General features: G+C 32.5%; 2 protein-coding genes across 2 annotated transcripts; both read right to left on the bottom strand.

Moving 5' to 3' along the window:
- Positions 1 to 242: 242 nt before the first annotated feature.
- On the bottom strand, positions 243 to 19,673 carry LOC148629393 (deoxyribonuclease TATDN1-like). The gene is made up of 13 exons (XM_088574712.1): positions 19,664 to 19,673; positions 16,809 to 16,847; positions 16,127 to 16,147; positions 13,790 to 13,834; positions 13,391 to 13,440; positions 6,953 to 7,016; positions 6,445 to 6,591; positions 5,531 to 5,573; positions 4,969 to 5,095; positions 4,327 to 4,403; positions 3,873 to 3,943; positions 3,260 to 3,392; positions 243 to 483 (listed from the first exon to the last, which is right to left on the bottom strand). Exons 1-13 carry the CDS (start codon positions 19,671 to 19,673, stop codon positions 384 to 386), a joined length of 927 nt encoding a protein of 308 aa, XP_088430838.1. The 3' UTR covers positions 243 to 383.
- LOC148629392 (uncharacterized) lies at positions 17,560 to 23,788 on the bottom strand. The gene is made up of 2 exons (XM_088550178.1): positions 23,385 to 23,788; positions 17,560 to 22,384 (listed from the first exon to the last, which is right to left on the bottom strand). The coding sequence occupies exons 1-2, from the start codon at positions 23,629 to 23,631 to the stop codon at positions 20,127 to 20,129; spliced, it is 2,505 nt and encodes an 834-aa protein (XP_088406304.1). The 5' UTR covers positions 23,632 to 23,788; the 3' UTR covers positions 17,560 to 20,126.
- Between the last annotated feature and the right edge of the window lie 109 nt (positions 23,789 to 23,897).

The raw sequence follows: 23,897 nt of genomic DNA, 5'->3' as shown, positions 1-23,897 counted from the left end.
AGGGAGAGAAAGCTGAACTAATAGGTTATACATTTGACAGCATTTGAAGTGGAGGGTATTCTCTTTGTGATTTTACCCACAGTATTTTAAGTTAGATCGTGGTTGCAAAATAAGATTTTCACTATTCTGGGTTTTACATTGCAGTTACATCAAGTATTGTACTGTCTCACTTTTTAAAAATAAATTTTAATTCTTGGCCTCTCTGACTTAATTCACCACAAAAACAACAAATGCAGATAAAATTAATATTTTTAGTAATTTTATTTTCCTTTCCTGCTCAGACTGAATACATTTGCCTAAAATGGTCTTCAAAGTGAAAGCTGCATGCTACTCCCCTCTTAAATCAATTAAATTATATAACTAACATCATAAATAAATAATTATTATGCACCAAAGAACAATCTACTAGTATTATTAAACATGATTTCAGCTAAACTGTCCTTATCTTCATCTCTGGCTGCAGCCATTACCTCTAACACTTGTCTGAAAAAGTATTGAGAATACAATAAATTAAATAACTAAAACATGTAAATTTACAATTTTATGGGTTAAAAACATAAATTCAAATAGAATAAAAAATAAATGTATAAATCATATATGGCTGATAACAAGTTTGGACCTGTGTCATCTCACGACTTTGCCTTTGATTTTATATGAACACTGTGCCAGTTAAAAAACTACTGTGTGGGTTACAAATTACTTATTGAACATATGTAATTATGGTAAGATATCCTGGTGAAAATATTGCTAAATTCAACAGGTAAAAATTTAAATTAAATATGTGTAAAAATATATTTATATTGCTAAGTCCACACCTTCAATATTTATATTATATTACACTGATTATGTAAAGAGCAAAGAGTGGCAAAAAAAAACTGGCTATTAAAGTCTAACATGTTACAAATTTAGGATAACATTTATAAAATTTCTCAGTACTAGAATGTGCATAGTATCTTCAATATCATATTTAATGCTGAAGTTATTTCACACAAATCAGATCCTCACTATCACAACAGATAACAATTCTCTCTTTAAAATAAACGTTTATGACTCATTCTTTCCATACTTAAACAACAGCATTTATTGTTAAAATTTTGTGTACTACTCTATGATGAAAGTTCTGAAGCTTGGTATTGTAATGGAAAACTGTATGAACAAGAGGCTCCCAGGAGCCTGAATTGCTCACCTGGTTTAATTTTTGCCTTTCAAGGGCAATAACTCTAACAAGGAGTTGTCTGTCAATTTTGACTCCATTTGATTTATTGGAGACTTTTTTAAGCTTTATAATAAAGATCATTTCAGCAATTGAAAGCTATTGGCTAAACCTAACGGATTTGGAGATGTATGCAAATATCTGCTATCTGACCCCAATGTTCTATTTTAAGTAATGGCGCCATGTTTTTTAACAGATCAAAAATCCAAACATTCATTTTGTTAAGGATACCCTATAAAACAAAAATTCCCACTTTTCATTGAATTATGTAAAGAAGTATCTGAGGAGAAGATTTTTTAAATAATAACATAAAAACAGCAAAAAACGTCCAAAAAGGGCAATAACTCCAACATGAGTCAACAGATTTTCACAAACTTTTGACTACAGAAAGATCTCATCATACTAAATACTTTTATTTGTGTCAGAATTTGGTTAAACCTAAACGTTTGGGAGATATATGGTACCAATTTTCTATCCCCTGTCTTAGGGCTGTTCCAGTAAACCATGAAGAACAGGGGGAAAGACAGTTTTATTCTTTGTATATGGGTGGGTTTTCAGGTCTCTTGACAAAATATAATCAAAAATTTTAGTACAAAACATCAATAGAACTTCTATGAGTGGCTCCCCCAATAAAAAAGTGCCTTCCCTGGGTTCTTTATATTTTAAAGGAATAGCCCTCAGTTACATAAAATACAATTCAAGTTTACATTTTCATTTTTGTGAGAGAGAAAAAAAATTGTAAGTGAAACCAACCTTAAATTATTTTTTTCTACCAGAGCAAATAAAAGATGAAGTATAGAACTAAAATTATAGAGATAAGTCAGAAATATCTGGTCACTTTATTGATGAAAACAAGCAACAAGCAAAAAATCATTTAAATACATCAATGTTCAAAATTACAGTCGAAACCTCAATGCGTCAAACTCGGAAGAGTCAAAATCACAGATAACTTGAACTAATTTCAAAGTCCCAGCAAAACTCCCCTTCAATACAATTTTATCTTACTAATGTTGAGCACATGGCTTGATATGATACTCCTGATTGTCAGTCTAACAAAGCAAATTATAAGCTTATTACGTTTGCAATGTAGAAAATAATAAAAGGAAATTTCCCTAAAACACTCTATGACGTTCAGTAAAATGTATTAACAACATGATATACAACACACAAAAAATATCTTCCGATATGAAGCGCAAGACATCATGAAGTACCCTGTAAAGTGAATACACAAACATGTATAATCACAACAAATGATGTAAATGCAGCAGAGACAATCAGGAGCCTAACTATTTGCAGGTTATACTCGGATGACTCAAACCTTGAAAACTCGAACTTTTTTGCCTGGTCCCTTCGACTTCAACCTTACGAGGTTTGATTGTACTGTGTAAACAGGATTCAGGTGATGAATAAAATCTAAGATTTTCCACTAAAACCATTGCATTAAATTTTTTCATGCAAGAACCCTTAAAATATAGGCCACAAACATGTTTTTTTCAAATTAATCAATGTTCTGAAAATTACTGTGTAAGCCAGATAAAATCTTAGAATCTGCAATTTTTCAACACAAGAGAACAATTACCCCAAATTGTTTGCTTAACATGTGCATAATGCACATGAAAAAGTACTCAAATCCATCAATACTTAAGTTGCAGGATTAACAAGACTCAATTCTTGAAACATGAATGATTATCCAAAAAAGAACTTCAGATTTGCCCTATTATTTCTTGCTTGGGAAATTTTCATGTCACTTAAGATATGAATAAATAAAATAAGCATTCCTTCTATTTAATAAAATCTATTAACAGTTAATAAATCAATGATGTGAACAACATAGTGTGGCATAGATGGAGTGATATTTTACTAAATCCCCTCAATACCATTAAAAGGGCAAACAATGAAATTTTCAGTACTTTTACTTTTCAGGAAATATTGTGAAATTTGATTGATTATACTATTCACAATTTTTTATTAAGACTTGTGATTTTGTAGTGAAAATAAAGGAGTAAATTAAATTGACCAAGTACTTCTGGCACATCTTATCCTTACACAATATGAGCTGGCTCATTTCTACTTTTTACTGTGGATCCTTTCTCCCATTTTTCCTTTTTCTTTGATGGGAACTTTGTCTGTACAAACTTAGATCCTGCATGTGTATTTTTCACTTCACACCAGGGAGCATCTGCAAAATATTTTGCATAATAAAGTAACCCTAGATATTCGAATATTACTGTGATAAGAAAGACAAAGAAAAAGTGGAAGGGTGGACAATAACTTAATAACATCAACATTAATATTCCTTCTTTACTGTCATTCCAAAAGACCATATAAAAAAGTTTCTATGTAAACAGTCCTAATTAATAGCCTTTCATTATTTCTAAAAAATAAATTTTGAATACGGGTAAAATGGAATATTTCTTGTATTGATTATCGTAGAATTTCTTAAGATTTTAAACTTTGTTGATTCCTTATAATCGCCTCATCAGTGTTTTAATGGAAAAGTTTGCATTTTCATTGGTATTTTAAAGTTTTCTTTCATGACACCCCATGAGTTTCTTTTTTTTTTTTTATTTCTGGTACCCCACAAGTAACTAACTAGAGTGGACATCAAATTTAATTTTAAAATGCTGCATTTTATTTTATTTTATATAGTAATTACTACCTGTTTCAATCATTAATCTATCTGATGGTATTGTACACATGGTGTCTATATTTTCTTGGGTTTTCAAGGAGCTTCAAATGAAAAACAGATTTATTATTCAGATAAGTATTTAATGTTCAATATTAAATGTAATGACATCATATTAAAAAGGGCTACTTGTATTTTAAATTACCTGATTTGTCAATTAAAAAAATAAAATATCAGGGTCTGTTTAAAAATTTAAATTGTAACAGTTTAAGGAAGTTTAATTGAAATGTCATTTAACAATAACTTGACATTCAAAATTTACATGTGCCATGCATTTAAAGCTACCTAATAATGTACTGTACAGTCTTGATTGATACTACATTTCCATACAAATGAATAAATGAATGCAAATCTAAGATGCAAAGGCCAACATTTCTGATTTGGAGAAAACAAAATAAAAACCATCACCACTGAACAAACACATTACCATCCATTGATACCTATGTAAAGGTCCTGTTCAATCATCTCCTTTACTTCTTCTTTTGTTCCTGTGAAGGAATGAACCTAAAAAAAACACAAATAAAAACAAGGCTAAACAAATTATTTGTCTGTTGTCAGATATAAATAGTCTCAGCCATATTTACTTTAACCTAAAATAGAAAGGTTATTTTGTCTTTTTAGTGGAGAACTAAATAACAAAAAAATACCAAAAACTTGTTTTGAAAAATCATAAAATGTCTGCTTCTGGAGAAAAAAAAACTTGTTACAAGAATTTACAGTCCATAAACATTTTGTACCTGTTTCATAAATATCTGAAATAAAACAAATTCAATCTTCAAAGAAGTAATTTGATCATTTATATTCTACCAACAAAATATTAAGTACATTACTAAACACAATACAGCATCAAAGAAACAGACATAAAATATACAGATGTAACATACAGTTTTTGCTTTTTTGATACAGTATAGTACAGGTATCATAATTCCTATTAAATCTTTATAGTTCATTTGACAGATATTCAACTTAACTGCTGCAAAATCTTGCATAAATGTTTTTTTTTTCCTTGAAACTTTGATTGTTCAATATTCAATTGTAATACCTGATATTCGCAAAACTACAAACTTACCACTCCACTTTTGAATTTTTCTCTATGTCTTTTTATGATATCAATAAAATCAGCATGTGAGTTTCTGCAATGCAGGAACAGGGGTAGATTTGTTGTTTCTACAAGATCCATCTGTTTTTCAAAATATCTGAAGAAAATTTAATAGAAATTCATTCCACTACTTTTGTAGTCCAAATACCTTAAATTGAATCACTGCATGCATTATTTATAATAATTCCATCACTGGCAAAAATTAAAATCAAATTCTTTTACTAAAATGACAAATTCACAATACTGGTAAATAATGCATGCAAATAATTTCTGATTTGTCAATAGTTTGAATTTATGTCAGTTGCATTTTTGCAATAAAAAAACCTTTATTATCTACACCTTACAAAGAATTTCTGCCCCTCAAACAAATTACAAGTTTTTAAACATTCTATCAATTAAGTTTGTACTTCTTTCATAGAACTTTCAAGTTATTTGACAATGAATTATTAAATTAATGCATATTTAAATCTAATTAGACTGATAACATATCAAACCGCATCATATGAAAGAATTTCATAAAACTACAACTTACTTCAATTGGGTTTCTTTTGGGCAAAAATGCAACCTGTCATAATCTACAACAAAAACATTAGGATTATGTCAAAACTATGCACAGACACATTTGAAAAAAAAAACCACAGGTTTCATCTTTTGTTATTAAATGTACAAATTAAAAATGATAAGAAAACAATGCTGACTGTTGTAAAATATGATAAATATCATGTCACCTAGGTTGACAATGGTAACATGAGGAAAAGGTCCTTGTCAATGAAGAAGTAGAACAAATGTCAGGTTATTATACCAAAACTTAAAATAAAATATTAAGATAAGAAGACAAGTCACTCCATAATTGCCCACTTTGGATTAATTTTTTTTATTAGGTAGGATTGATGTAATTAAACAACTACTGGATTACCTACCAGACGGTGTAGAATTTATATCTATGAAAATATCTACATGTCAGATATATTGTCATATCTAGTAAACATGAGGTTTTCCCTTCAGCATAAATATGAACTGATTGTGGTAGAACTATATAAAATTATGCTATGGATCTAAATTAACAGAAACATTTGGATAATGACATTACAAGTGCCAGTACTTCAGATCTGAAGCCTGCATTAGAAAAAAATGAATAATGAAATTTATAACAATACTTCATGATTGTTTATAGCCAGAGTATATCTGATTTATGTTTTCTGGCACCTCAGTTAAATAGTATATACATGTATTGACAATGAGACATATCCAAATGTAAGATTAAAATCAACTTAAAGATTTTTATGTTTGATAACAAGTGTGTGCCACAAGCTCTATGTCAGAGTCTACTATTAAATAACTGATCTGGGCTAGTGACAAGTGTCTATAAAGGAAACATGCTGAAACTTGTGACTAAGGCCAGTAGATAAACAAGTTTACGTCACAGATCTACCTAACTAATCCTACCTAACCCAAATTCTCCAACAGCCACAATTTTATCAGTGTTATCTATAACAATTTGTATGAGATCGCTGAGATATTTATCTGGATCACCACTCTTTTCAAACTCTGTACATCGTGTTGGGTGAACCCCAGCTGTTGTGTAGAGGCATTCTATTATTAAAATATAAGACAATTGTAAAAAGCTGAATAAAGTTATTTTGCCTTGTACAAATGTACTACAAGCTCAATATCATGTAACACTGAACTTTTTAAAAAAAATAGTCATGGTGTGTACCATGTATAAACAAACACCAAGCAATACGACTTATAGAAAGCCAGAACAGAAAGCTAGAGTTACTATTGAGTTACATATCAAAGTTCAATCTTCATTGTTTAACATTGCAAATTTAAATCAAAACAAATAGAACCAACATCCCAAAAATTACATAAAGCACTAACAATCTGATAATTGATCAACAGTATTTCATCATATAAAACACTTATTATGAATAATACATGTAGTACTAATTACCATGATCTTTGCAAATATTTAATGCTTCCTTTACTTCCTTCAGCATCCCAGCAGTCACCATAATCTGTAATAATTCCTCAGTATATACAAATGTGATTGATTCTTAATTACCATCAATAGGAAGATATTCTGACATTTAAGAGTAATCAAGGGAACCAAGGTTATAGCCTTAATCGAAAGAATGTAATCCAGGGACAACGACATGGAAAACAGACATATAGAACAAAGAACATAAAGTAACTAAAATCATACATACAAAGTAACAAAAGTAAATGAGCAACTCGGACACCACTAAAAACTGGGAGCATGGACCAGGTGCACGGTAGGGTAAGCAGGAATAAATATGAACAATGGAACAAAACTTGCTTTATAATTACACACTCAAATAGGATTTACTCGGCTAGCTCAAAGAAACAGTTTACAGAAAGGCACATCATCTCACTCATAACATTGACCCCAGGTTATGTCATACACCCTGCATACTTGCCAGAGAAGCAGCTACTACTTATTTTAAAGTCTTTGGTATGGCAGGGAATGATGCATACGCTACCACAAGACCCACAAGATACTCAGTAAACAGCCAACTGAAGCATTACAAGTCTGTACTAAGTTTGAGCTCATAATTATTATTAAATAAATTTCAGATATACAATGTAGTACTGCTGATAAAAGTGAGAAAATGAACATTCTGAGTGTCTTGCTTTCGTCTTTTGTGTAACGCCTAGTTTTTCCTATCTTCAGTTTTTATGTGTGATCTTCTTTGTTTGGTTCATTACATTGTGTATGTAAATCACCTTTGTTTCATGTGTTCACATTTAAGCCATGTTTTTGGAGTCTGACGTATTCGAATCATTCCACTGATGATGATTCTGTATTTTTTTGGAAAATTGATCTTTACATTTTCAAAATCCAAGGGGCAAAACTAATTTTGCCTGACTGACAGACAGATAGAAGAAACGCAAACCTATGGCACTGACCATTTTCATACCGAGAGGGGGGGGGGATTGGGATTTTCAATGCTGCTAAATAATTTTTTTTGTTTTTTGAGGAATATGGCAGGTTTTTTTTTCTTTTGCTAGTCAAATTTACAATAAACAATAAATGTAAAATATTATATTTTAATCAGATAATCAGATATTAATCAAATAAAATTAATTAATAGGTTTACATCCCCTCTGGCTTCCAAGAAATAATATATATATCTTTTTTTTACATGGGACAGGAATTTCAAAATCAGGATTTTTCACTTCAGTTTTTTGTATTTAGGCACTATAATATATAAATCTTTCAATTCTTGGTAATCAAAATAATGTTTCTTCTCTGAAACTGATGTGGCTATGGATTTAGAACATGTCTATACACCAAAAAGATAGAATGAGCAAATATCTGGTATGGAGTAAAATATAAAAATCCTCCCAACCACCCCATATTTTTGTTGAGGGTTGGATGAAATTTACTTGGCCTAAACAAGATATGGCTTTGTCTGTAGCCAGGAATTGATGTAAAGCTGCTTCTTTTTCTAAACCATACAGAGCACGAGAACTTGTGCAGGACAGGATTAGTTTCCCCCTGCGATAGCATGAGAAAGTCTGGGACTTGTGCAAGGAAGCAGCCCACGTCACAATCAATTATGCATGACCAATCTAGAGTCTATAGCTCTTTAGAACCCCAAAGTATATCAATTAGGCAAGAAACAATCTATGAGTAAATTCATAATTGTATATTATATCTAATTAAAATTCTTGCACACTTATATAGTAAATAAGGGGTGACAGGAGACAACCTTGGAGTATTTCTTGTATGTTCATTGAAGGATGGTGAGACTGTTGAATTGTGAATGACTTGGCATGTGGTGTTTTTGTAGAGTCCTTGGATAATCTTTACACTTTGATAGGGATTCCACATTGTCTTAGAACATTCCAAAGTGCATTTCTGTTAACTATGCTAAGGCCGTCTTGAAGTCCACGAAGTTTATGTAGAAGGCTTATGCCATTCTATTTACTCCCCGATGATGACCCTTAATGTGGCAATATGGTCAATACATGATTGACCGCATAAGGATTCTGGAGAGTAGCTGAATTCCTCTGGTTTTTGACAGTTGCTCAGGTCGCCCTTCATTGGAAGCATAATGATGTAGCTTAAACTCCATTCTTCAGGGATTTGGACTGTTTCCCTGATGTTTTCAGACAGGTCATGCAAGGTGATGTAGGGCCCCATGCAGGTCCGAGTGTCAACAGAACAGGTGAAACATTGCTGCTCGGGCGTTAAACCCAACAATCAATCAATCAATCGAGATGTCGGTTTTTTCCAGGTTGATCTTCAAGACCTCAGGTGGAAATTAGGTTCGGTCCTGGGGCATTTTGTAGGGCTTTTATGATTTCATCCTTCAAGATTGGGCCAGTATCAACATCAAGGTCTTCTCCAGGAGGTAGATCAAGAGCATCTGATATATCTTCTCCATTTAAAAGTGGTCGATCTAGGTTTGTTATCCCATTGCCGTCTTTCACTGGTTTGGATGTGTTGGTCTTTCTACCTGTCAGTTGTTATGTGATGTACTCAGTTTTTGTGTCATTTCTGCCCATTACATTCTTTGCTTTTGAAGCGAGCTCCTTGATGTAGGTTCTTTTATCCTGTCTGTTCCCTTCTCTTTACTTCTTTCCTAATGCTTATATGTATGTTCGTCAACCAATCTTTCAGCAATCTTGTCTTGACCCGGTCAAGTTATATCTTAACAGACCTACGCTTCTCAGTTGTCTCGATTGTATCGTTAGATCACCATGGCTTGTATTCCTTCTTTGAGAATCCAAGTTCTTCTTGGCATGTGGTGTTATATGTGGATTTTACTCTTTCCAATTGTTTTGTCTACTGCAACTCTTCCTAATGTTATACTTTCACCTTCTAATCTGATCTTGTCTGGTTGTCATGGCCATCTTGATCTTCAATTTAGCCACCACAAGTTGATGATCGCATGCTATATCAGCACCTCGATAAGCTCTATTGGCTGTCGTGTTCTTTCACCATCTCCTGGTTACTGTAATGTGGTTTATCTGGTTTCTAGTTTTCATCTCTGGAGACACCCTGGTCGTTTTGTGTATATCCTTGTGAGAGAGTTGAAATGTCATACCTCCTATGACCAGATCGTTCTGAGAGCAAAAATCTGTATTCTGAGTTCTCCATTTTCGTTGATGTTACCAATTCATTCCTTCCCCGTGATGAGTTCTCTCCCTGTGTTATCATTTCGAACTTTGCCCCAATAGTTGTTCAATCTTGGGTAGCTTGGAGCTGGTTGTTAAACTCCTCTTTGTCTTCTTCTTCTGCTACGATGGTAGGAGAGTAGCAGTGAATGACTGCTACTTTTTGTATCTTTGACATAAATCTTGCCACAACAAATCTGTCATTCCCAGGATTCCATTCGATGAAAGATGATTTGGCCTTCATGTTGAGTGAGATTTCTACTCCATGTTGATGGTTGCCATCCTCGTTTTGTGGTCCAGAGTACAGTAGAGTTTGTTCTGAACATAGTATGACCACACATGATGATGTTTATCTAACTTAGTCCCAAAATATCAAGGTTGTAGCACTCCATTTCTATTGCAGCCTGGGCAGCTTTTCCGGTTTCGTATAAGGTCTCCATGCTCCAGCTTGCAATCATTGAGGCAGTCTTAAGGGATAGAAGTTTCATCGGCGGATGAAAAATTAAAGTTAAGTGAAATCGACTGTATTTTGTAATACATATACACATATCACAAGAATATTTCAGGAATGTTGCACTGGCTTCAGATCATATAGTGAAAATATTAACTAGTTTCGTAATTAAATGTATTATGTAAAAGATGCATATATAAAGAACGGTATACATGTGATGATTTTATCTTCAACAGATAAAAAGTGCTATGGAGTAATATTCATAGTTTAATTGTTCATGAAAGACGTGCATTATAAAGGTTTGACCAGGGTCTGCTTATGTGGTGGTTCTAATAGTTGAGAGGCCCCGTGCAGGTTAGGGTGTTAAAAGAATAGGCCTGCAGCAGCGCTAAGCTTGTCATATAAAGCGACTAAATAGTGCTCAGAAAACTAGCCGGGGGCTAGGCGCTCTGCCCACAGAGCAACTGGGATGTGTGCCCCAGGTGGTGGAATGGGGTACCCCTGGCGTGTTACATGCTGGGGTTGTCAGGCTATAATACGGAAAACCTGACCGCAAACCATAGTGGTGCACCGTGTTGGGAAAAATGCCACGTTCCTCACACGTTAAAGAACCCTGCTGTGGTATTCGATAGGAGTAGGAACCTTTGCGCTCCGCCACAGGAGGCTTAATTGCCCGACCTTACCCATCCCCCCTTTTTCCAGTGGCAATCAAAATTTGTCAACCCTATTATCCTTGTGACCCATCCTTTTTTTTCATTTCATGTTCATTTTATCATCCATTTCATTTTCATTGTCTGAATATAGCTGAAATATTGCTGCTCGGACGTTAAACCCCAACAAACAAACAAACAATAGTTGAGAGCATTCAGGGTCATTAGTTATACAAGACTAGTGCTTTCGTAACAAATACAATATTGTGTGTAATGTTGGATAGTATTTTGTTACAAATGTTAATAACTTTTTATTATTTTTTTTATTGACTTTAAGTCTGAGAGCACAGGCTCTGCTAATGGGCAGCAAAAGCTGTATATTTTGCAGTCCAGTAATTTTTTAATGAATTAAAACTGTTGATTTTATGCATTAGGCACATTGGACTACTAAATAAGTCTCAAGTGTTGTAAGGTTTCACCTTATTCCATTTGGATTTAATTGCACTTTAAGAAATTTACTGAGGACTTAGATAACGTGTAAGTAAATTTGAGTAGTTCACTTTCTTATTAGCAATGTTAAATAACATTTGAAGTTGATCAACAGACCCATTAAGGACAATAAAGCCATCATCTCAGTGCTAATTACGTTGTGCTTGTTTGGGAACTTTTCAACCATAAAGTTAATTTTCAACCATAAAATCAATAAGTTGTTATGCTTGTATGTCGCATATGTCATGACAAGGGACTGTCCTCATTGCACATCGCAATAAGAACTAATTCTAATAGAACAAATTATAATATTAGAAGTAAGTTCTCATTGTGAACATTTTCAGCCGCCTAAATTAGTTCATTACTATACATGCTTGTATAAATGTGTACATAAGTTACTTGGTCTTTAACTATAGTTAGCGAAAAATAGTCAAGGAGTCTACGCAATTTCCACAATGGGGAATAATCGGACAACATGGTATTCTTATCTTTTCTCTATTGGAGATAAAATCTAAATTGTTTAGTGGTAGTTTGTGCATTTTTTGCATCTTCCTAATAGTTTAACAAACTGGATTAATATCACACAAAAGTCTCTGGATAGTTGCTCATTATGAATTTTAAGACTATAAACCATAAAATGTTAATATTAAAGACATTTGTTACATACTTCTGCATACATAATTTAACATGTTGAATGGCAGTTTATGGTCCATTCACTAAATGTGCATAAGATTCCTCTCCTCTCCTTTCCTTTCTTTAATTTTTTTTTCTACCTAAACTTTTTTTTATGAAAAACAGAACACAACATTATTTTTTTCACCATTAAGCTACTTCATTTATTTTTTTCTTATCACAGCAAAAACATTTTTTTAATTTTCTTCAATATAAAATTAATATTTTTTTTTCAAAAATATTCCAGCCCCCTACCCCACTCAATACAAAAATAGTCGGTGCCTAAAGCAGTTTTTGTCGAAATTTACCAGTATGATATTAATTTTTTAAAAATTTTCTAAGTCCAAGCGCTGTAACTTCTGTAAAAATCATTCAACCATAACCAAAGGTGAACTTAATCTGTAACTTCTCATAGTAAGACTACACATAAAAGATAAAATCAATTGGTAAAAGCATTACCAAAAAAACTGTGAAAAACTTTAATTTCACTGAAATTTTCTAAGTCCAAGGGCCTTAACTTCAGTAAAAATCATTCAACCATAGCCAAAGTCAAACTTAATCTGTAACACTTCATAATAAGGCTACATACCAAAAACAAACTTATTTGGTAGGAGCATTACAAAAAAGTGCGGAAAACTCGGACGGACAGCCGGCATTTCCATTTCCCCTTGCAACAAGTCGCGAGGGACAAAAAAAATATTTACTTTAAACTGCAAGACAGGATCATCAAAACCACAAATTCAAGCATCCACAATTTTGTGCTTTTCCCCTTAACCACGAAAAATTGATAACCAGAAATATAAGTACTTCCACAATAGATGGCCATATTTTTATTTTTTCTATTCTAAGTTGTAATTTATCGTCAATTAGATACGAGTAGGTCTAATGACTTAGAAACTTGTTGATCCAGTGTAAAATATAGCATTATCCAATGCAAAATTTTTTTTAAGATATCGTTAAAAAGGAAAAAAAACCTGAATACCTTTTCAACACCTATATCAAATGCCCTCTGAAGCACATCCTTGAAATCATCTGAAAAATAATACAAGTGTAGGTTACAAATGATTCAGTTTGTTATTTAATGCATTTCTTTTAATGCTAATGTATTTGGGCTTCCTGATTAAGGCCTGTTTGACAGTCATAAGTGAGCTATATTAACAAACCGAACTTGTCACATGATTGAGGTGTATGCTCTTAATATCTATTTATATCACGTGGAATTTTAACTGGAAAAATGGTGCATGGGACTTTCTAGAGTTCTGTTTGTTTTTTAAATTAACTTTCAACATTTTCAAACAGTTACAAAATTATTTTACTTTCAACAGAAAAACATGAACATTTATTCTACTACTTTTTACCAAAATCTACGAATCATGGTTACCTTCATGCTTCTTTGATCCATGGTAAACTCCTCTGAACACTGGATCTATCAATGAGTAATAAAACAAAACCAGGTAAAACTACATAAAAGAGGTGATAAAATAAACATCTGAACTTCAACCAACCCAAATAGTGAATGCATAACTGAAATGTTAAAAGAAAGGTGTGGGGTAAAAGTGCCTAGTATCCTATCACTCCATCTTACACTAAATAAAGCACAAAATACAATGTACATGTACATACAAATTCAAATTTGAATTCTTTATTACAGTCCAATCATGGTCCCTGAGGGGTCATTTACATTCAACATCAATATCCATCAGATGACATAATAAGACATTACACAATACAATATAGAGACAACATATGGTGTTCATGTAGAACAATACATGTATCTTTTGTATATTTGTAGTCTAGGCAAGATGAGATGGCTTACAATGGAGAAATCAAGGTGTTTCAAGTTGAAAGTTTTTCCAACATCATTTATCAAGTGACAAGGGGCAGGATTGTAGCTGTCTTGGATAGTCATATTTGTCATAATCAAAGGACTTTTGTTAGAGTATCGTCTGTCCACTATGGTCACCAAGGGTCGGGGCTCAAGGATATACAGGATTCACTAGAATCATTGCATTCTTCCTCATATCCTATATTTTTGGGCTTCTGTTTAATTATAGGTTTCTTTGGGAAAAAACTCTTAATGAAAGTAAAATCCCTACAAATTTTTGAACTTCACAAATCCTTTCAGAAATTCAAGTTTTCTACTTGCTAAGAGGAAAGTGGAACATAAAAAACAAATAAAGTGAAATCCTAGAACAGTGTCAGACCTGCTATAGCAATCAGTGATGCAAATATAACATACAATTAATGACAGCATTTAGTTATTCATGTAATTACAGTTTGCATAATATAACCATTTATTGTAAATGTGTTTGAACGAGTAAATATTTGAAATATGGAAGTATTTGAAATACAAGATAAACTGTTATCAAAGAGATAAGTCTCACCTGTTCAATATTGTCAATATAATGGTGTATTTGTTAAATATTATTTATATACCGGTACAAATTTTTTTGTCTTCCTTTCATTTTTTGTATAATAATATATGAAATAACAAAATAATCATTTTCGTGTTACCACTACAAAAAGCACTAGGCGACAGATGGATAAACACTCAACTAAACTTTTCTGGAGGCCATCACATAATACCTCACCACTTCATGTGCCAGGGTGTAAAAAGTGGACACATAATTTACTAAATGTTTATAATATTGTGAAATAGGAAAGTACTGAGGAACTGGAATATCTGACAAATTAAAGATGTGAAATACTTCAAGTGGAAAATTCTTTTTAACTGCGCAGACTTTTAGTACTGCTCCAGAACTATAACAAATAGGCTTCTGGAACAGGGTTACGTTGCTACAAGATTGAAGGCATCACTACAGAAGTTTTATGGTCATCATCATGAACTCATGGATCGTTATGGTGTAACTGATTTATTCAACAGGTCGTAGTTTTCCGTTCCTCATTTGTCTACCCCGGACTTACTTTTTATGAGCAACTTGGCTGGTGTTTCTAGAAAAGCAGAGGACGCTTACCCTGCCAGTGCACCTGGTCCATGCTCCCAGTTTTCAGTGGAGTCCGAGTTGCTCATTTGCTTTTGTTATTTTGTATGTATGATTTCAGTTACTTTATGTTCTTTGTTGTGTATGTCTGTTTTCCAGGTATGGTCTTTGTCACAGGATTACATTCTTTTGATTACCGCTATAACCTTGGTTCCCTTGATTACTCTTTTAAAATAATATGTGATTTATATCAATGGCAAAAATGAAAGTAACTGGGGATTGTTTTTTTTACTGCATCACATTGAGATAGTAGCTATTTAAGTAAAGATGGAATTCAAATAAAAATGTTTACATGAACTAAAAGAAACCTAAATGTTAAACTTTCAACATTAAATTTTCTAATTTTCTGTGGGGGTATATGCATAAAATTCACTCAAGTTTTTGATGCAGTGCATCTGTACACCAAATGACATTGAGGTTCAGGTTGAAATGAACTTAACGGAAAACTTTAACATTAAATTTTATAAGTCAACAGACTATGACTGTGGGGGTGTATGCCTATAATTGGCATGACTTTGCGATACAGTGATGGTATTGCATTTGTAAACCAAATATAATTGACTTAGCATAAGGGGTTCATGTTTAAATGAACTTGTCAGAAAACTTAACGTCAAGTTTGTAGACGCTATCACTGGAAAAGCAAAACCCAAGTCTCACCTTCCATGACTTTCGTCGCAGGTGAGACAACAATTATAATTGGATATTAATGTACTTACCAGTTAAATTGGCTCCAATGTCTGAAAAACAAAAGATGGACAGTTGCTTTTACAAAATATAGCTTCTAAGCTAGTTGAAATACAGAATTTGATGATCAAATATTGGCACATTAAAACTTCTTATGGAATAATGATGCAGTATACACCATTAACAAACCTGATAGTGACCTGTATTGTCAAAGCAAGGTTTCAAAAGGATCTTGTTGATCTGGGATTATTTTTAATGCAGATTTTAAAAAAATAAAGTTAAAATTTTAACTCTTGATGCTTCTGAAATTTTTTTTCACACTCAACAATAAATCCCACTTTAAGTTATATTAAATTGATTGAACAAGTTATGTTTCCTTTTTTTTCACAAAAACCTTATTAGGTATTACGTTACATGTCAAGCTCCAATTATAAAAATTATTATTCTAACATGACAGGGTTCAAAGCTTTCTAGACCACAGGTAAAAGGGTGATAAACATGTCTTATTTTTAATGTCATAGATATGTCATAACAACCGTGAGCTGGCTCTAGAATGAAGCAATTGGTGTAGGGAGCAAGGTCCACGAGGAGATGGTTATAATTTGCCTCCTCGGTGCATTTTAAAATTTGCTACTAGTACCAACAAAAGTTGTGTATTTTCGGTGTATTTTTTCAACTGTGTCAATACATGTATACCAAACAAAACTTTCTTACTTGGAGGGACAGATAAGCAGTCATTACTTATATTTTTTTCTCAAACCCCGGTAATAGTAAAGAAAAACATGTCATGGCATATACTTTTTATAAAGCACCTATAAATTTCGAAAATTTCTTCATGGGCGCAGCCATTTTGAAAAGGGACATAACCCTACATCGTCAGGGTACGTAACTCTGGGGACCATTTATTGTTGCATTATCAAGTCGAATTTTATTACATTTCTGTTGAAATAACCATTTGATGTCATGCAATGAATGTGACATTATTTTGTTACAATATATTAATGATAACATTTTGATTCCTGATGAACATTTTTTTCAAAGCGTGCAAATTATTTTTCTAGTCATTTCAAAAAGGCCATTTCTTTCATTCCAAAAATGACTCATTCAGTTTTAAAATGTTTGGGAAAAAATAAACAGCTCTTGGGTGCCATAATTTTCTAGGATTAAATAATGCATACACAAGTTAGTGATGCAGGAAAATCTGTCAGATTATATGTATTCTTATGGCCAAACTGCATGTTAAAAAATAAAATAATATTTATTGGAACACCAGGTCCATATAAAAAAACATTCCTAATTTCACAATCTTTTTAAGTGAGAGGAGTCAATGAGATGTCATATTAGGTATAAGTATTTAATACTCTTGTCATTTTGTCATAGACAGCATGATTTATTCACCCAGGTCTAGAAAGAAATTTTTTTCTTCCTGATAACTACAAAACACAGTAAAAGATCAGGTATAAAATAAGTTGTTCAACATGTTTATTAGAATGCTGTAAAAACTGCAACCTGGAGGTAAAAAGTTCATGAATTCAAGATACTATGTACCAGTTATAAGTTATAAATAAATAAGTATTTAAAAACAAAAATCATGAGTTTTGTAAAATTCAGACATCAAAAAAATTATGACATGGCAATTTCAAAAGTTTCATGATACTCAAATGTCTGAAGTGTATACTAAACTGTAAGATATATTTTTATAGTTAAAATATATCAGTAAAATAAATTAAAAATTCACAACATATACATACAATGTAAGTTACTGACTTTTTACAAAATACAACAGACCAATGATTAGAATGTATAAAGGAGAAAAAAATAACTTAAAACGAGTTTCAATAAATTACTGAGTAAAATTGCATTTGTCACTTAAATTAAAATACAATGATAGAAAAAGTACTGTCATTTTTAACCAAGAATGGATACATGCAGTATACATGATGCAATTTAATATATCAAACTACATCATTACTCAATTACAATATTTCCTAGCTTCCATAAACTTTTATTTGTAATGAAAATTACATTAACATGTATAACAGAAGCCGATAAGCAAAATTCCTGAATAATGTCAAACCATGTGTAAAAATAAAATGCTTAATATATCCAATTTTACAACTAAAATGATATAAAAATAAAAATGGGATTCACAGTCATGGCAAATGTACAGTAAAGTCTTAGGAGTCCACAAAAATGTCATTTTGTTAACAGAAATTTTGAAATATCTACACCAAATTAGTAGCCAAAAAGTGCTGAATCTTTGCATAAAATTTCATCAAAATTAAAGTTGTGGTTTAGGAGGAGTTGTGCTTACAAGATACATGTACATTGGGTGGACAGACAGACCAACAGAGTTACATGTACATGTATTCCCTCAAAAACTTCTCCCTGTCAAAGACAAATAAAAGAAGTGAGCACAAACAAGGATAAGTTTTGCTCATTTCTCCCACTAGATTAGGTCTGAGACTGAGTGACAGATTAATTGGACCATAAAATGTACATTTGTACATGATGATTTTTTTAGATTGAGAGCTATTGTGCTAAGATAAAAATGTATAAATAAAACCAAGGGGATACCACTATTAGAAATTCTCAAATAAAACACAGGAGCATTTTTGATACTAATACCACTTAACTGAACGTTTTTTTTTAGGCAGACTACAGCAACCTGGTAACAGTTACGTTGTCTGCCTAATTTTTTTTTTAAATCCTGAGTTTGTAGTCTGTACATTATAGACAATTTATGCATGGTTCTTAATGTTATTGTCAAGACTTCTCAATTACAATTAAAACTCCATATACATGTACACATAAATCCAAGTCTTTTTCTTACTTTATCACAGATTCAGAAATACATTAGGACACATTTGGATTTTAAAGCATGGCAATTTTTCTTCAAACAATGTACATGTACACTGAATAAAAACATCATCAATACCTGCACATGTAAAAGCAACTATAATGTTATCACACATGTACAAAAAATTATCTTTTTTTTTATTACTAACACAGAAGTGAAAGTTGGCAAGGCCAGAGGTGTACCACTGATATTGTTTGCCTCATTCTACCTCTGAAATAAGGCTGTTTTCTCTAATGAAAGTTTCCCAATTTGTCCAAAATAAATGGGAAGAAAAAAATCCCAAATAAGATAAACTTTTCTTAATTGTAGGGGTGATTTTACAAGGTGTACAAACAAAGCAAAAATTGGCAAAAAAAATGAGGAAGTAAATATACAATAAAAAAAAAAGAATTGTAACTGTAAAATCCAAATTTGAAATAGCGAAATTCCACTAGAAAGATGAAAAAAAAAATCATCACTGCAATTGGTAATTAAAGAGTAGAATATGGTGTTTCTGTTCAAATTGAAAATGAAACTGATTAAATGATAATGACTTGTCTTTTCCTGATTTAACATTCACAAATTTAAGATCATTATGAATTTTTCATTAAAATGATGCATATTTTCAAAATTAAAAAAGGATGCGGCAGTTTTAAAAAAGGCCAACAATATCACTACAATTGTATAAAATTGGAAATGTCTGGAATCCTTTCTGTCTACAAAGAAATACCTTCACTCATATGGTGCGCTCTCAAGTGCGCACCACAGGCAGTGAGGTTATTTCAAAAATACAGAAAAAAATATTTGTCATTCCTTAAATAATTTAATTTAAACAGTATATGGAAGCAAGTAATTTATCGAAAAATGTATGATTTCATTGTCACATTGCAATACTATGTCAATGAGATGACATTTTTTATCCTTTCTAGCATTAAAAATATTACTGCTAAAGGTAAAATTAAGTTTTATGTACATTTTGTATATTGAGCAAAAACATTTCCATCTTAAAACAAAATTGAATTGAAATGTACAAGACATGCATGATGTGTATACTGTTGTTGACTAATACAGTGTAAAACAAAATATTGTCAGATATGTGAAGTACAAAAAAAATCACATTAACAATGAGTCACTAAATTTACATTTTGATTGCTGCACATATAAATACAACTTGTTAACATTGTTATGGTTGTTTAAAAAAACTGCAAGTAGATACACTTCCTCCTCTTTCTGAGCTTTCCAGTATGGTCATTGTCAACCTCATCTGCTTTTCGTTTTTCTGGAGTTGACACTGAAGAACTGTTTTTGATGAATTGTTTATTAGGGTTTCTATCAATTCTTGTACTGTCGGGCCTTGTGTCTTTCTTTTCAGCACTAAATACAAGACGACAACCTCCACTTTTCCTGACTTTCCAATAAGACATTAAGTCACCATTCTTTTGAACAGGAGTTTTAGCCACCTTGGATAATTTTATTTTCATCTCCCCCCTTTTTTCCATTTGATAGTAACATTCTGAAGGATCAGTTTGTTGCTTGTCAACCAATGGAAAAATTCTCCTCTTAACCTTGACCTTTTTCTTGTTCTTTTTCTGTTTCATTTTCACTTCACTGAGATTTATTTTGAGTTTGATAGGTTCATGGTTTACAGATTGACTCCCATTTCCATTAGCTACATACAAGGCTCTCCTTACACTAAATGATGTGTTCTCTGATGCCATGCATGAACTTGCATCCGAACCAGAAGCACAAAGTGTATTATCTGGAGTATAACACGAGTCCTCGAAGATTCCAATACCAGGCTCTTTACAGTCTGGAGTAGAAGGTAATGATATCAATGAAAAACTGTCTCTTGAACTCTCATCTACAGGTAAGATTGTACATGAACCTTGAGATAAAATCTGACCTCTATCAAAGCTCTCATTTACTGAAGACATGGGAGAGTTAAGTTGTTTGTGTGGGCTTTGGATTGAAACATTGTTTCTTTTGTCATATTGCAGATCATTCAGATAAGAAGCATCAACAGAACTTTCTGATTGCTTTAGGTCCATCATCCATGTTGATGCCAAGTTTCTAAAATCAAACTGACCATGGTTTTTTGTTGTAGGAGAAGATATCTCAGAAAAACAAAACTGTTTCCTTTCTGTCTGTTTCTCAACAATTTCATTATCATTTGCCTTTCCACTTAGAATAGATGAGAAGCTCTCACTTGTGCCACTATCTTCAGTTAATGAAATCTTTGAGAATTGTTTGCGTACATTGGTTGTAAGATTTCCCTGGAGAAGTCCAGAAGAGTTGGATATATCACCCACTAAGACAGCATTATCTGAATCAACAGATGGTGAACAACACATTGGTACATCATCATCAGGTGGTAAAGCAGAATCACTGTTGCTTCTTTTGATAACTACCTCATTGCTGAATTTAGATACTGAATCTGCTTTGTAATTTGTGTCATTTACATGAACTTCAGGACCAGTACCAGAGTCTCCTGTATCATTGTCATTGTAGTTTTCTAGTGACAGTAATGGGGTTTTGTTATTGCTATTTTCTGGCTGTAATAATGGCATTTCATCATCTTGCACACAAGCATTAGCATGAGGTATCTCAGTACTAACTTTATGATAAGAATCAGTAATCAGCAGCTCTTTGGTTAAAGACGGCATCTCACAATCTAATATGACAGTGTCAGACTTGACAACTGATATGTTGAGGTCAACAGGAACACTTCCAATTGTCAGGTTGTCATCTTCTAATTTCATTTCATGACAAAGTATAGATGACTTCGTTGAAGCTGATACATCAGAAATAAAACATGTATCTTGGCTGGTATTGTTATTGCTTGTATAACATGTACCAAGTGCATCTTTTCCTAGTTTTTGAAAGAAATCTGATAATGAGGGAAGTTTATGAATAACAGTATCTAGGTTATCAAAGTTAGTCTGGTCCTTGACAAACTTTTCATGTTTTGCACTTTTGATGTGTTCCCGCAAAGAACACCTGTACCAGTAGTCACATGCTTCACAGAAACCACCATTGTTATTCAGAACAGTTTTCTTAGCTGTAGAGTAGCGATTCACATTTTTCTCAGTCTGCTTTGTTAACACAACACCTTTTACAAAGGGAGAAGCTACTTCATCATGGTAATACAATTCAGGCAATATATCAAAGTACTTGATTAATGGTTTATACTGTTGTTCAGCATCCTCAACCTTTAAACAGCATTGGTTCTCTTTTTCAGATTCATTCCATTCCAAGGGTGCAATACCATCTATGACATTGGTTTTAGACTTTTTTACAACATGTATAAGTTTGTTTGATTCACGAAGAAAGGTATGTGCTTGAGTAACTTCAACGCCCAGGCTGTGTGCACTTTGTATCATATCATTTCCACCGATGGATGGCCTTTTAGAATTGTCATTCTGAACATTTGCTTTCAGTAACAAGGCTTTACCTGAAATTAATTGAAACATATCTATAGTATATTCAATTAAGAATACAATCTAAGTACAACCAATTTATTATATAAAAAAATAAAGCACTAAATATAATGAGCTGTGCTTACAAGTACATGTACATGTACTTAATTGGATATCCAAATTTTAATGCAAATTTATTAAATGGGGTGAACAGATTTGTACAAAATATTCAATTGGTTCTCCGAATTACTCTCTTTCATAAGATCACATTATTTCATGCATACTGAATTTTCTTTCAACTGGAAGACAAATGCATGTGCATAAACAATGTAAATCAATTACAAAATTTCAATGTTTGTCTGATATACATGTACATGACATGTACACCAAACAAACAATGAAATTTTAAATTGATTTCAATTACCCCAACCCAGATAAATTTATATGTACAATGTACATCAGAATTTTCTTAAGAACTTAAGAAATGACTGAATGACAATAGTCATTGTTTGTCATTGTTTTGTTTAACCTGGTTCCTGTGGAAAAGTGAAATTCTTGGTCATTTGCACATTTAATTATCTCATTTTAGCAAGGAATGCCTCTCACACAGCAGACAATTAATCAGTTATATTTATTTTACTGTTGGTTGAAAACCAATATTAAAAATATGAATTTGCACAATTAGAATGCAAACAAAGATGTTTAGAGTGTACAGTAAATTACAATGGCGAACTTGCAAGAACAAATAATAAACCATAATATGGAATGTTAAGCTGATATGAATATGTTAGTAAACACCTCTTGACTTGACCTTGTCACGGCTTGTGGACCAATGGTCCACATGTGCAGGCCTCTGTTCTTCATTATAAAAAAATCAATGATTACACAGAAGCAAGGTTACATCGGAGAGGTTAAAATTCAACAATTATACATTTGTAAGCCATGTTGGTAAGTTAATTTGTTCAAAGACCTGTGGACTGGAAAGAGAAAAAATCTGCAACGTAAGTATATATATATATAGATTTTGTATATTACCTCTGCTCAAATTAGCTGTCTCAACAGATTTAGCACTTTGTGATTTTTTCAGCTCACTCTGGTTTTTATCGGTGACAACCAAATCAATGTCCTTCGACAGAAACCCTTCTATGCATCCTCCTAAATCTTTGATTCGTCGTGTAATTTTCCTTCGTAAGGTTTCCGCTTTGATGTCGATATAAAAAGTCTGTCCATGGAGAGCCTTGTTCTGAAAATCAAGTTTTCTTTTCGTATATTTCGAGGACATTATCCTATACACTGCTTTAATTTACATTTAAGCACTGCTCCACTATAGAAAGGTTGTTTCATCTACAGATCTAAATCATGGCGAAGTGTTCGTTTTTCCCTTTCAAATATAAAGAGTGTTTACACTTATTCTGCTGGAGGACGTGTTTTTACATTACCCGCTGTAAGTGACGTCATGACATGGAGCAATTATTTTATGAGTAAAATTTCTATCTGACACTGATCATCCACTGATCACTTATTGACATGTAACAAAATATTCTTGAT

This window comes from Perna viridis, chromosome 1, assembly GCF_037379345.1.
Source record: "Perna viridis isolate PV_CMFRI_1.1 ecotype Kerala chromosome 1, ASM3737934v1, whole genome shotgun sequence".
In the NCBI taxonomy this organism is placed as follows: Eukaryota; Metazoa; Mollusca; class Bivalvia; order Mytilida; family Mytilidae; genus Perna; species Perna viridis.
The sequence above is the reverse complement of the archived record's forward strand: the minus strand, read 5'-3'. Positions and strand labels throughout refer to the sequence as shown.